Here is a 14822-nt window from a genome sequence, read left to right as displayed (position 1 = left end):
AGAATCCAGTATCTATTCTCTGAGGACATTAGCTTTTCATGTTGTCAGTGAACATGAGAAAAAGAGTGGCAATGTGTTATTTACAAAGAGAGGATGTTACAACCCAGAGGAAATCCTGTCAAGGAGAATATCACAGTGGACTTTTTTAATCAAATGGTGAGATGGATGTGTCGGAAGACCCCTTGGAGGTAGGGTCAGAGCATATCAGGGAATCAAAGACAGCAAATGTAAAATACGGAGAGCACTCGGGACCCAAACCAGTAAGCAGCTCAATATAGCTCAGAACAAGCGACTGAAGCCAATGCCTGAGAGTCCTCATGACAATGGTCTTGATAAAAATAAGTCAAGGCTAGCTTGGTGTGAGGAATTAGGTTGTTGGTTGAGGGGGTGAAAAACTGCTCCAGCAACAAGCACAAACCTTGTCAGGGAGAAACGCAAAAAGTCACAAAATGAACCTGTGCTTATTCCTCTAGTAGCTTGGCACAAAAGCAGTCAGTCTTAACTTAGGGGCAATGTGTAAAGTAATTATGCAGCACACAAACAGTAACAAAGTGAAAACACAGCATAAGAAAAATCCCACACCAATTTTAAAAAAGAGAGTACATTTTAATAAATTTTTGAGACCAAAATGGCAAAAATCCAATCAGTAGAACTGGACATATGGATAAACCTCTTTAAGGTTTTAGATAGAAACCGCGGTGGACCAGGAAAAAGTGACAAGTTCAATCCGGCTGTGATGGAGTGCAGGCTGGGTACAGGACCGTGATTGGCCCACTGAGAATAATACCTTACGTCCTTGATGCATGGTCTTTGAGGTGTTGGAAGTTGTCCAGCATTAGTTTTAATGAAGCTGAGTAGCGAGGCTTTGCATCACCCTGCTTCAGTTCCTATGAGCTATACTGCAAGGCTTTGTACAGCTTCTCACTGATTCACGTCAGTTCTGAAGAAGATGACAGCTATGCAATGGGGCTTTGTGTTGCTCGGAGTCAGTTTGGATTAAGCTTACAGCTCTGTAGTGAGGCTTTGCAGGTTTTCGTGTTGCATCATGACGGATTTGGTGGAACTTTCAGTTAAGCCAGGCACAGCTCTTTCTGATGCCAGGCAAGGGCCCATGACCTTGGGAGGCACCACTTGGGGATCATGAACTCTCTCCAGCAGAGGCAAACAGGGCTCAGGCAGGTCAAATTGTAGTTTCAGACAGGTCCAGTTAAGAAGGTAAGCTGGGCAGTTGCAGGGAGACTTCTGTAGCTTGTTATTTCCCAATAGCTCAAAACAAGTGTTCAGTCAGCTGACCCCTCGAGTCACTTTGCCTCGAATGGATGGAGCAGGTCCAGTCTTCCGTCTCAGTAAGTAGGGGGCCTACAGGAGGAATGGCCATGACAGAAGCAAAGATGTCTCCACTAAAGGCACCTCATTCCTGGAAGCAGTGACTCCCCATATGTCTCCGACACGTCACCACCTTTTTGGGGAAGGCTGAAGTACTTCTTCCCTCATTTGAATGACATCACCTCAGATCAGTGGGTGCACTCTATTGTGTGTGATCGTCGATGGAGGGGGAAGTTTCCTTAGTGGACTAGGTGGTCTCACACACTATATAGTGTCTTGCTTCATCATATGACCACCTAGCCCCACCCAGGTAGGACAGTGCCACCTGGGCAGACTCAATCTCACTGTTAAAAGAACAGGAGGGAGTTCGTAAATTTGTTCTGATCTGGAAAGATGTGGGATCCAGCTAACCTAGGGTATAGTTAAAAACACCTAAACAGTCACCTGGTCTCGGGGCATTCGTCAGGGCCTTGGATCCCTAAGTCTCAAATTAGAAAAGGAGAACCTACTCCCTGCAAGCGGTCCGGAGAGGGGACAGAGTAGGCGCAGAGTGAGCGCCTAATTTTGGAGTTTGTGTGACAATAAGGGGACACTCCCCCTCCTGGATACCTGTGGCTAATAGCCTTCAGGGATAGGGCCTCCACAAGGTATTTCCTTGCTTAAGGTAGGCCCATTTTCCTTTCTCCCCAACTCTTTGGAGTAGGTTCTCCTTTTCTAATTTGAGACTTTGGGATCCAAGGCCCTGACGAATGCCCCAAGACCTTCCTTGGCTCATCACAGAGCAGAGGGCAGAAACATGTTGGCAAACGACTTTTAGATAGGTGACCCAGTGAGTCCTTGTTCTCACGGAGGTGTCCCTTTTTTGTTTTTAACCACACCAACAGACACCACTATTAAAAGTGTACTTTCACACAGGTGATTGTTTAGGTTTTTTAACTATACCCTAGGTTAGCTGGATCCCACATCTTTCCAGATCAGAACAAATTTACGCACTCCCTCCTGTTCTTTTAACAGTGAGATTGAGTCCACCCAGGTGGCACTGTCCTACCTGGGTGGAGATAGGTGGTCATATGATGAAGCAAGACTCTATATAGTGTGTGAGACCACCTAGTCCGTAAAGGAAACTTCCCCTCCATCGACATCTGACTCTCCACAGCATTTAGCAATTCTTATTCACCTAGTAAGGGCCAAGAGCAGCAGGGGGATAAAGCACATATCCTGTTAGCAGCTCCCCAGCGATAAGTGAACCCCATACTTATTTGTGTGATTTTTGGTTATATATATAGGGAGACTAGTACAGCCGTGTTCCTCCTAGAGTTATTCTTTTTCTCCCTAAACCCTCCACATGTGTTATGATTGTTCCATGTCTTCTTTATTCCATTTCAAGACAGTTGTTAAAACTTCATGAGTCAACGTTACAGGACAAACACACAGCCAATGAGTTTCGTTCACTCAAGGAACTTCTTCAGGGCATCAAAATTTCCGTAAGCCATAATCATTCATTTGGACACAGAAGTGTATGTTCCCATTTTCCAAAATATTGTCATCAGCACTAGAGGTCCTTTTTGTGTTTCAACCCACTGCCCCACTCTTGTTTCCAGTGAGGTGAACCCCACAATGAACACCCAAATCCGTGTCAAAGTGTTAGAGCTTTGCCGACACTTCTATATGCTTACTCCTAACTGCAGCTGCAGCATATTTACAGAAAAGGCAACATGTCTCAAAGATCAGGTCGTTAAAACCTTCATGGGGGGTTATAAAAAAGTAATACCTCCAAAATGCCCTTGGTCCTGTGTGGAACCTGAATGTGAACTTTACCCATCTCATGGGACTTCCCTTCGAGCCCCTACGCTCATGCAGTCTTCAATTCTTGTCTTGGAAGGGTGGCTTTCTTAGTCGCAGTCAGCTCCTTCAGACATGTTTGTGAGCTCCAAGCTCTTACAATACAGGAACTGCTCATCCAGTTTCACAAGGCTGGAGTCGTTTTTTAGACCAACCCCAAATTTCTGCCAAAGGATGTCTCGCCTTTCAATGTGAACCAGACCATAATGCGGCACATCTTCTTTCTGCAACCAGAGTACGTAGCAGAAAGGGTCTTCACACGCTTCATGTTAAGAAAGTGCTCATGTATTACATTGATAGGAGAATGTTTTTGTAAGTCCAGTCATCTTTTTGTAGCCTTTGCAAAACCCTGCAAGGACCACCATATCTCTAAATTGACCAGTGCGAGATGGATTGTCAAGTGCACTCAGATTTGCCATTCGAAGGCCAGGTAAACTTTCCTTAGGACCTGCTCCATATACAAAAATTGGTCAACCCCACTCACATTCACCAAGAGCCAATGTGTGGATGTTTTAGCCTGTCAATTCTATTACTTTTTCTGCACCTCTGTGATCATATCTACCCCCTTTGGTGCCTACAACCTGTCAGCATGCCTGCCTTCCTTCAGTGCTTTCCCTCACAGAACTAAAGTTGTGAATTTTGCCAAGCTTACAAATTTCAAGATGGTTAAAAACGTAAGCCTATCACATTAATCAAAAATTCGAATTTGACAGAACACACAGTTTTATAGCTTGTAGGTTTAAATGGCCAAGACATTTCTAAAACTCCTTATTGTCCATTTAACTAACACTTTTTAAGATGCTAATATCATTATAACTACTGAAAGCATTTACACCAAATCAAAAAACACTCTACTTTCATACAACATTTGGTTTACAACAGTTCATAGACTTATATTGTAGTAGAGAGTAACATTTCTTAAGAGAGCTTAAATGGGAAATGAAAGTTTCTTTTAATCCCCAACCCCTTCAATTTGTTTTCTCCTGCACTGGTCTGTCTGAAGCTTAGCCCCTTTCATGGTGTGCAAACTTTAGTGTAGATTTGTCATACTGCCCCAAAGTAATTGGCAATCCAAATAATGCACTTCCCATGGAAAGTGTCGCAGAACTATAATTACACATCACAACTTTCTGGTATGTGTGGTTGTGTACATGTGTGTCACAACAACAGATTGAAAAACAACATCTTGTTAGATTTTGGTAGCCTATCTGCAGGCTATATAAACCAAATATTATCTTTGTTTAAATAAAAGCAAATTATAATTTAGAACTGTCACTAGTGTAAAACAAATCACAAGGAAAACTCATTCACAACTGCTTTTTTTAAGGAGAAAAGAAATAAAGCACACTCCACAGGCATTTGGTCATGTCTTGACCATTCCTTTTTTGGCTCTTGTCAATAGGATCCTGGAGCACTAGGCTCTACATTTTAGACTTATTCCCATAAAACTTTCCAACCCTTTGGATTTTGGGATTACTCACCATCTGCTGGATGTTGTTGTTACTTCATTTTCTGACAGAAATTATTTTTGTTTTTCAACAACATTCCTTCTGTGTTTGTGCCATGCCCATACTCTGACAGAGAGAATACTCAATAGTATTCCCCATGAGCTTTGTATTATCTACCTTCTTGATTCAGATCTGCCATTTAAACTCTAAAGCAGTGGTTCCCAACATTTTGACTTCTGTGAACCCCCACTTTATCAATACTTGAACCCGGGACCCCCCACTGCGTCATTACTGAAAGCTGGGGACCTAATCTGTTAATATTATTTAATTTTCTTAGCAGTCACTGACCCCCTGAGTTGGCTTCGCGGCCCCCCAGGGGTCCCCAGACCACAGGTTGGGATCCACTGCTCTAAAGGATGGAGAACATAAAGGCCTCAGGGCCATGAGCAGTGCTTAATTTGAACCTGTGGTTGCAGTTGAAGCCTGCTGGCACTCATTTTTGGGGACCAGCATTTATTTTCCATAAACAGACTTTGATTGACAGCAAGAAAGAGAATAACAGAAAAGGGGAAGAAGGAGGGAAAGAAAGATGGAAAATCAGTCATAAAGCGAGACAGTACGGGTACAAAAGACCCTACTGGCATGTGATAAAGAGACAGGGAGTGTATGGTGGTGGATCTGAGAGGTATTGTAGTAGGACTCTCGCCACAGAGAGGACACTGTTGGTTTTGGGTGACAACAAACCGCACGTGGATGACTGAGTCAATCCCACACTGACTGGCAGCTGTCGGTTTAACCCTTTCGGCTACCTAGCACCACCTCACCCAAACCTAGAAAGTAAAGGTGATTTGTGGCAGCCTAACTTGTGACACTGTGACTCTTCATGAAAGCCGTGATTAAACACATCTTTCCCTTTCTCTCAGTTACATAAGTCCCATACATATGAAGACAGACAGAGAAATGCGGGAGAGTTTTCAATATATTTTATGGAAGTAACTGCATTCTAGGTAAAAAAGCATGAGCTGCGATTATTAAAAAATTGAAACACAATATGATTATCACAAAACAGATAAAAAGTCCCAGCATCCTGTCACACTGGTGAATCTAAATCCCTACCGACACTTCTAGCTTATGCATGAGAGCATAGCAGTGATAGCCCTTCATTTAGAAGGAAATGGTGCAGCTCGGTGCTGCAAGCAATATTGTTGCATCTATCTGTGCCATTTCCAAAATGCAGGGATGCATCGTATTTACAAGAATACGGCACATCCGTATGTTTTCTCCTGCACCAGTGCTAAATAAATTGCCTATCGCCAACGCAGCAACCCTTTCGCCATGGCACAAGGATGCCTGCATTGCAGGGGTGATTGTTTATATGCAGGAAGTGGCACGTTCCTGCACATAAACAATCATTAATGGTGATTTGCTTCTTCTATGTGTGCTGCAGGATGCAGCACACATAGAAAGAGCAAACAACAAGGAGAAATAAAAGTATTTCTCCTTGTTTCACCACTCTAATGCCGCTCTTGGGTGAAGTTAGTTTTTGTCGCTGCCTCAGGCATCAAAAAGCAATGGATGTTATGTGGGTACACCCCCAGAAACACCCATTGCACGCCCCTTTGTTGCAGAAAACGGCACCAGGGTGACCAATATATACAAGGCCGCGTTAAGCCATGTAAAGTGGCTTAACGCCACCTGGTAGATATGGAGCAGGGCACAGTGCCACCAGAGCGTTGCTAAAAATGATGCTCCAGTAGGACAAGGGCCTCGCAAATGAGGCCCCTAGTCTCTGAAAGGAAGCCCCTGCCCCACACAGGAATAATAAGCACAGGTTTGCCTGTGATCTGCTGGCAAGTGGCTGGAGCGACTAGGCCAAGCTCAGCAGAGCTGCGATGACATGGTACAGCGTAAGATGAATGACTGAAATGTCCCCTCTTACCTTATTTTGTCAATGTGGTGTTTTTATAATAAAGTGTGGTATTTTCTAAGAACTGGCCTGACGTGAAAATGTGTCTTTCTGTGTGAGATTGAGTGTATACACTTGGATAGGTAATACTCTGTAGGTTATCATTTACAATCTTGAGCAGAGGCACAAGATGAAATGTCATGCAAAGGAACTAATAATAAACGTCTGCTAGGAAAGGCAGCTGATAAAAGTTAATAAAACACAAAATGATGCTGTGCTGGAATAATAAAAGGAATAAATTAAATAAACTATGTGAAAGGGCAAAGGATGCAGGCCCGAGGCAAAAAAAAAGTTTGCCCATGCAAACTGCTAAAATGAACCCGCAACAGTATAAGTTGGAATCAAGACTATGCACCCTTTTTTTTAGCATCCGAACATTTCATAGTGCCGGCTGTGGCCTCTGAACAAAACTTTGGGCCCTGGCACTTGATCTTTTACAAATTAAGAATTGGTCACAGGCTGATTTATTGGTTGAATCACCTTTAATATAATTGTAATATATAGGCGCCTGCAATCCGTGTATAGAAGCCTACTTCTATTTTCTTTATTATAGGTCACTTGTGATGTCTCTGGTCACCTATAATAAAAAAATGATGGAGCCACTCAACTGTAATAAGTTATAAAAGTTTAGTTCTGAAGTCAGAATGCCTGCTGCCGAGCCAGTAGCCCAAAGGAAAAGCAGAATACGGGACATAATTAATGCTGCAGTTTAAACGAAGAAACCTGGCTTTTCTTCCTTTTTATGTGTTGGACAAAATTAAAAGGTCATCAGCAGAAAGGAGATATTTATGACAGCGTTTCTTTTTCACACCATTGGTAATTAAGGAAAGCCAGACTTTCCCCATATGTTTTCACACATTATGAAGGACAGAGTTTTTCGGTCTGAGTTTCGTTAAACTGACTCTAATGTATTTTTACAACAAATATATAACTTTTCTTTGGTGTGTTTATTTTTGCACTACAGATTCTACATTTATTCTTCATGTGTGTGGGAAAAGTGATAGTGTGACCATACACTTGCAATATTTGACCAGGAGCTTTCCTTCAAACCCCAGATCCAGGCCATCAAATGCTCTTGTTTTTCACTACTAAAATCCGTAAAGAAGACCCTAAAATTCCCGTCCAAACTCACAAAATGAAAATGAATGTGCATGCCCTGGTGGCCTGTAGATCAGATTATACGAACTCTTTGTATCTGGGGTTACTGGCTGGGCTTATTTACAAGCTATAGATGGCTCAGAGTGCGGCTGCAAGGTAGATTCTTAATCTAGTTCAGGGCTCTGCACATCGCTTTCAAAGCTGCCTGTAATGAGAGCCCGCCTACCTGAGTGACAGGCTCACAAAATACGCGCCTTCAAGATCGTTGGGATTGGCCAATTAGGGCCTTTAACTTTGCTCCAGAATTCGCAGAGCCAGTAGGAAAGGACGCTCCCTCTCTTCTCTTTCCTTGCAGCAAAGCTCTGGAATGAGCTTCTTCTAGCTTTGAGAGAACCTGCCTCTGAAGACGGTTTTAAAAATGGTCTGAGCACCTTTCTTTTTAGTCACTGGATGAGGGTAAGTCACTTGTGGGTAGCCCTTGGACGCTTCTTTGGAACCAAGTGTATGCGCTCTACAAATGGCAATCATTCATTCATATAAGGAGTAAAGTACCCTCGGCGATACATTATAAGGATATTGCAAAATCAACATGACGTTTCCTGATCTTATAAAGGAACTATGCCTTTGTCCTCGTTTCTCTATATGGTCACAGAACTTCTCAGTGACCTGAAACATCCTTATAATATATGGCAGGGGATACATTTTCCCATCTATAAAAAATAAAGCCATTTCTTATTTCTCATACAGCACGTAATACTGTATTGTTGTCATTTCGGAGAACTGTAAATAATGGCGTTAGTATTTCTCAGGTTAATTGACTCATTATATTCATTTAAGTTGACATATAGCCTTCCCCTCACCCCCGAGAAAGACAAAAGAGTGAAGAGGAAGGATCCACAAAACCTAACACTTCCCGCTTGTTGATATTTTGAGAACTTGTCTCGAGGGGGGACTTTGAAACCGTTGGTACAGATGTGGAAATGGGACAGTTTGGGAGTGGTGCACCTCTGACTCTTGCTTGTTTTTGCATTTGTAGGTTCAATTTTGATGATGGAACTCCTCCCACGAACTTTGATACTTTCCCAGCAGCAATAATGACTGTTTTCCAGGTAAGGTGACTTGATGCCTCTGATTCAGCTCGGATGAACCTACAGATGCAGTAGCATAGAAGTGGGCAATGCACAGCAAGGAGTAAAGGGATGGGCTTGACAAGGCGAAGTACAGAATTGGGCAATGAGAAGGACAGCTCAGAACGAGGGCATGAGCCAGATAGGGTATAACACAGAATTGGAGCGTGGAATAGATCAGGCAGAGCACTGAATCATCGCAACAGCAGAACTGGGCAGAACGATATTTGGGGTAGGAAACTGAGGCCCATATTTATCATTTTGCCGCAAAACTGTGCAAACACAGTTTTGTGGCAAAAAGTACAGCGGTGGCTTGCGTCATTCCGAAGCTCCAGCCGGGACCAAATTTATGGAATGCCGCAAGCCGGCGCTCAGGTTGGGTTAGCGTCAGAAAAAATGACGTTAGCCGGGTGGGGGTGGCGGTACGGGTGAAGGGGGTTTTGCCTCAAAAATGACACTAGGCTGGTTAGAGGCAAAAAAGCCATTAACCATCTTAGCGTCATTTCCTGACGGAAAACCATCCATACCACATAATCTCTGTCTTATAAAAGACAGGAGTCATGCCCACCACCACAATGGCCAGCACAGGGGACCAGGGTCCCCTGTGCATGGCCATTACACCAAGTGCCAAGCGGGGGGCATGTCAGGGCCCCCAGTGGCACTTAAAAAATGTTCTTAAAATACTTACCTATACTTACCCTACTTACCTGGGATGGGGTCCCCCTCCTCTGGTGTCCTTCTGGTGTGGATAGGGGTATTCTTTGGGCTTGGGGTAGGCCCCTGTAGGCCCATTACATGGTATGTCACCATGGAAATTGGTCCACAGGTCCCCTAACGCCTGGTCTGACCTAGACGTTAAATAATGGTGCAAAGCAGGCATTGCACCATTATTTATCCCCTCCTCCCACCCGTGCATCATTTTAGCACGGGGCATAAATATGGGCTATGGGGTTAGCACTATATTTTTTATGGGAACGCCTACCTTCCATCTCATTGACGCAAAATAGGTGCACGCATCCAATAAATGGTGCAAACTCCTATATTTTGACGTTAGACGTGTCTAACGTCAAAATATAAATATGGAATTACGTTTGTGCCAAATTTGCGTTAAAAAATTACACAAATTTGGCGCAAACATAGTATAAACATGCCCCTGAATACCAAAGAATGAAAGGTTGTGTAAAGCAGCATAAAATGAGAGCATCGTCAGCACTTGGCGTAAAATAGTAAGCAGAGCTGTATACAGTGAGGATAAGGACCGAAAGGGTAGTTTGAGGATAAAGAAGGGCGGACAACAGAATTGGGGAATGGGCAGGGTAGGATAGTGTTCATAACTGAGGCATAGTTTTGCATTAGACAGTTAAGGCATTGGACCACGTAATGTAGGGATGTGCATCCCAGGGCATAGCTTGGAGGAAAAGAATGGGCAAGTGCAGGAACTGGTACAAGGAGCCCTTCAGCTTTTGTGTCCTAAGTCCCACTTTACTTGCTTGACTATTAAACTCACAACTGGGCACCAAATGCACTCACACTGATGATAATGAGGCAGAGCGCCCCAGGACTTACTAAAAAATCCTAGAAATTGAGACTTCAGAAGAGACTATAAAAATATTCAGTGATGTGTCAATCCAGCCTGTGATTTTTACTTTAGAATGAAAAACTGCTTTATTCTACACAGAGCTAAGTCCTACATTTAAAAATATAAGGGGAAAAGCACAGTTTAAAATAGGATTTTCCTTGCACATAGGACCTGCCTACGTCATTTACCTAAGCATTTTCACAAAAGCAGACTGTCGCAGGTTTTTCTTCAGGACTCAACACCCATCTATACACTTTGAAAAAAGGTGGATTTAGCATGCGTAGCTTGTCTACAATGTTGGTTAACTCTAATCTTTACCTTTTTTCTAATGTGACAGAAACTCGTGGAATTTATTAGTAAATGTTCCTTTCACGAAAGCACACGAGCAACGCCAGCTTTGTGAAGGTGGTCCATGGCCACCACCTCATTCAGTGCACATGTATCTGAACAGCTGAGCGCGAGAGAGCAGGCAGTCGCACCGAGTGGCCAGGAATGCTACTTGAGAGTTTTGCGCTACTTGAAGCAGATAGTGCACATACCAACTCCTCCTGCTTTGACAGGCTGTTGAACTGCATGTGGCAACTCTCTTGAGTCTCCTTCTTCCCAAAGCAACCAACCATCCAAACAGGACAGAAGAGCCCACCCCTGCACCAGACAATCTCCATAAGGATAAAGATCACAAATTTGTGGAGCAGGCATTTTCGCAAAGTGAATCTTTCTGGATTCACATGCTGTGCATTATTCTGTCCCCTCATGATTGGGTTCTGGGATTGTCTCTGTTTTTCCTGTTCTTTTTTTTGAGTGGGCGTTATTGACCATTTGGTGCTTTGTATCTTCTTGATAGTGTCAGACATACACCAAGGAAGCTCCATTGCGTGGTCGTAATCTTCAGATTATTTTTACCGCCGTTGGTTCTGGATAGAGTGGAGGAATCTCCCAGGTGGGCAGTAGAAGATTAAGTTGTTTATAAGGAAAATCGAAGAAAATTGATGGGAACCGATAAAAAACCATGGGCCACCCAAGGACACCAAAATAAATCACTGGTTTTCTCCAAAGATGGGTATTTCAATGCTGGCAAACCACAAGATAATCGACTGCATGAACGTATTTGGGGAATGGAGTACGTGCCATTCAGATATTCCCTAAATGTCACCACAAGTTCGCTCAGGAGGATAGCAACCAAGTCAGCAACTTATGCAATCAAGAATCACAAATCAGAGAGCTGCTATGCCTGAGTTGAGTTCTTGCCAAAAACCCTCAAAGTAAGGAAAAAACAAAGGTGGGAGCACTAAGCCATGTCGCAGGTGCAAAAGCATGCCCCCATAAAGAGAGGAGGCCTACAAAGACATTGACGCAGAAATAGTAGAACAACAGGACTTCAATGCTGAGATAATTAACTCTGAGATGCGTTGCAGAAAAGACCGTCGTCGAAGGACGCTGATGGGAGAAAACATAAGGTACCACAGTGAGATCAGGGACAGAACCAAAAAGGTCGGACTCTAAACTCGGATAGACTGTCTTGATTTTCAAAACAGCAGGGGGCAAACAAAAGATCACAGAACACCTCTGATCTAACCACAAAAATACCGCAAGAGACAAGCCCTCAGATCTGGCCTTGGCTATGAAAGGCAATTGAGAGCACAGGAGGGCAAAAATTCTGCGCCAAAGAATGCCACCAGCAGTCAACGTCAAACACAAAGCACTTAGTGTCGAGAGGAAGAAAAGATGAATCGAGACTGAAAGGAGGAATTAATGAAGAAAAAAAGTGTGAAACTCCTTAAAAGGTTACAAAATCCCACTCTGCCTCTCGAGAGAAAAAACAATTGACATCGAGGTTGAGACTGAAAAACCAGAGCTGGAACTATTTGCAACACCAGAGTCAGCAGAGGAGCAGCCATGAGAAGCTTTTGACTTCGAAGATGACTATGAGGAAACCTCCTTCCAGTAGGGTTTGTCGAGGTCAATACCTCAAAAGACTGGCAGGATGTTGATGCCAATTCACCAGGCCGTCATCACATCTTGGTGTGCAATGCAGTAGTCAAGCAGGGTGCTGACACCTACAGCGTCAAGCAAGGGGAGGAACAGGAGGAATCATATTTCTTCCTGTAGACACTACAGCTTTCACAGCAGAAGAAACAGTTCCTGCAAATGCTCCCAAGTGTGCTTGATCAGGGAAGGGAAGCCTTCAAAGAACCAGCTAAAGGAAAGGTAGTTACTTCACATCTAGAGAAAGGGTACAGATATTCCGCACAAGAGGCTGCATACATCAGGGGTTCAATGGCTGTTGACTCCATCACAGTGTTCACAGCTTGAATTCACCAGCATCAGTGGGCCTGCCCCCCAACAGAGAGAGCAAGTGGATAGACGTGGTGGGCAGGAAGATGGAACGCTTGTCGGTGGGCCATTGGAGAATCGTCATTTCCAAGATACTCCCGAACTGGTACGCACAGTAGCAGTGGGAGAAGATGGATTGTTTCCTACAACACTCGCCTTCCTGAGCAATACCAAAAGAGTGGAAATACATTAACTAGTAGAGGAAGGCAGTCACCAGCGCTTGCCTGAAGTCACCCCTGGACACCATAGGCACCGAACCAGAACCACGCTGAGGAGACACTCATGGCTATAGGTGTCAGTGTTCAAGCAGGAGGTGCAGGCAGCAGTAGTGAGCATGCCTTTCCCGGGAGAGACTCTCTTCAGAACAGCGGTGGACGAGTCACTTCAAAGGATGAACAAGGACAACAAAACATTAAAGTCCATTGGCGCACTGCAGTTTAGAGGCCAGTTCAAGGGAGGAACCACTCCACGAAGCAGAATAACCTCTGTGGGGGTGGAAGGCTTACTACCAGCGATATTCCATGCATCTTTTGGTGCACAATAGCCAAGCCACAGCACGATGACACAATTGCTGTACACTGGTTCACAAAGGCAGCCCTTTCAAGGGGCGCTGGAAACAGCGACAAGTGACTTTGCAAAGCACCACCCCAGGCATATATTTTATTTATTTCAGAAGTTCTTCCACAGAAAACACTTCAAAAACACATACAATGCCTTTAATATATAAATACATAAACGAGAGCATAGCATTCTAATTCAACATTCATTAGGCAATATATACAATAGTAATATAAAATTATTTAAAAAATCATTACATTTTAAGAAAGAGCCCAAGGAATTGCATCACGTGATAGCAGATGTTCTCAGTTTGTGGGTTTAACAATAATGAAAGTGCTCCCTCCTGTGCTTCTAGTGAGTACTTTACAATAATGGGATACATTTTGTTTATAAATATAAAAGACATGGACTTAAAAAATATGAATCATAACCTATTTCTTGGCACCATAATAGTAACCCCCACAATGAAAATAGGTCCCCTCCCTTGTAATACATACATTTTCTCCAAAAGGAATCTGGGCAAATTTAAACTTCATAAATATTCTTTGTACATTTAGACACATATTAGCCTTCAAATAAAATTACATCAAGCCACAACTTACAAAGAATTCCGTTGCAAACTTTTTATCTGTAAACAATGATGCATACAATCCTTAAACTTTTTATCTTCGAGATCAATTCTCATCAAAGCTTCAATGTGTTGTTATTCTTAAAACATAGCACTTTTTGCAGTTCAAATTCATTTGCTTCAAGCAGTAAGGATACATTCTACTAATTGTGTCAATCCCTTTCTTCTCAGGTAAAAGCTTTCTTTATAAGACCTTTTTAAACACATTTTTTCAGAACTACAGAAAAGTTGATAGACAAAACGAATAATTTGACAATATGCCTGAAACTTTATCCCAGTCAAACCTAGCTCAAGGCGCATCATTTTATTCAAGCTGGAATAACTAATGGCACGATAGTGATTCCAGCGTTCAGATTCAATACTGCATTATTAAGGGAAGAAGTCGACCCGACCTTAATAGAGTATAGTACCATCTGAAGTATTTTTGCTATGTGAACCCCTGCATGTAACACTAACAGGTAGCAGAATTGGAGGATTCCTTAGGGAATGGCACAACATCACCTCCGATAAGTGCATACTCAGCATAGTCTCACACAGACATTGTATAGAACTCTTAGGACCACCGCCCAACATCAAACCAAGGGCAGAATACAAAAGCAACAAGGACACCGTACACTTGAGACAGGAAGTCGCCTCCCTGCTGTGAAAAAAGCCTACAGGAAAGGTACCAATAAAAGAAAGAGGACAGGGAGTGTATTCAGTTTACTTCCTAGTACCAAAAGCAGACTTTTCCTTGTGCCCATTCTAGACCTAAGGGCCCACAAAAAGTACATACATGGACAAAAATTCCAGATGACAACAGTGCAAGAAGTCATGCCACTCCTCATGAAAGCATTACCTGACAACAATAGACCTGAGGGACGAGTATCTGCCAATGAACAAAAGACGCAAAACACTCCTATAATTCATGGTAGTC

The 14822-nt window shown here is 43.1% G+C and overlaps 1 protein-coding gene across 12 annotated transcripts in view; it reads left to right on the top strand.

Annotated features, from left to right (window-relative positions):
• CACNA1A (calcium voltage-gated channel subunit alpha1 A) overlaps positions 1-14822 on the top strand; it is a 1156221-nt gene that overhangs the window by 545790 nt on the left and 595609 nt on the right. For all 12 annotated transcript variants that reach the window (XM_069230415.1, XM_069230416.1, XM_069230412.1 and 9 more), the window contains one exon: positions 8717-8789. In XM_069230415.1, the coding sequence (XP_069086516.1) occupies positions 8717-8789 (73 nt within the window). The remainder of the gene's footprint in view (positions 1-8716; positions 8790-14822) is intronic.

This window comes from Pleurodeles waltl, chromosome 4_2 (assembly GCF_031143425.1).
Source record: "Pleurodeles waltl isolate 20211129_DDA chromosome 4_2, aPleWal1.hap1.20221129, whole genome shotgun sequence".
Classification (NCBI taxonomy): Eukaryota; Metazoa; Chordata; class Amphibia; order Caudata; family Salamandridae; genus Pleurodeles; species Pleurodeles waltl.
The sequence above is the reverse complement of the archived record's forward strand: the minus strand, read 5'-3'. Positions and strand labels throughout refer to the sequence as shown.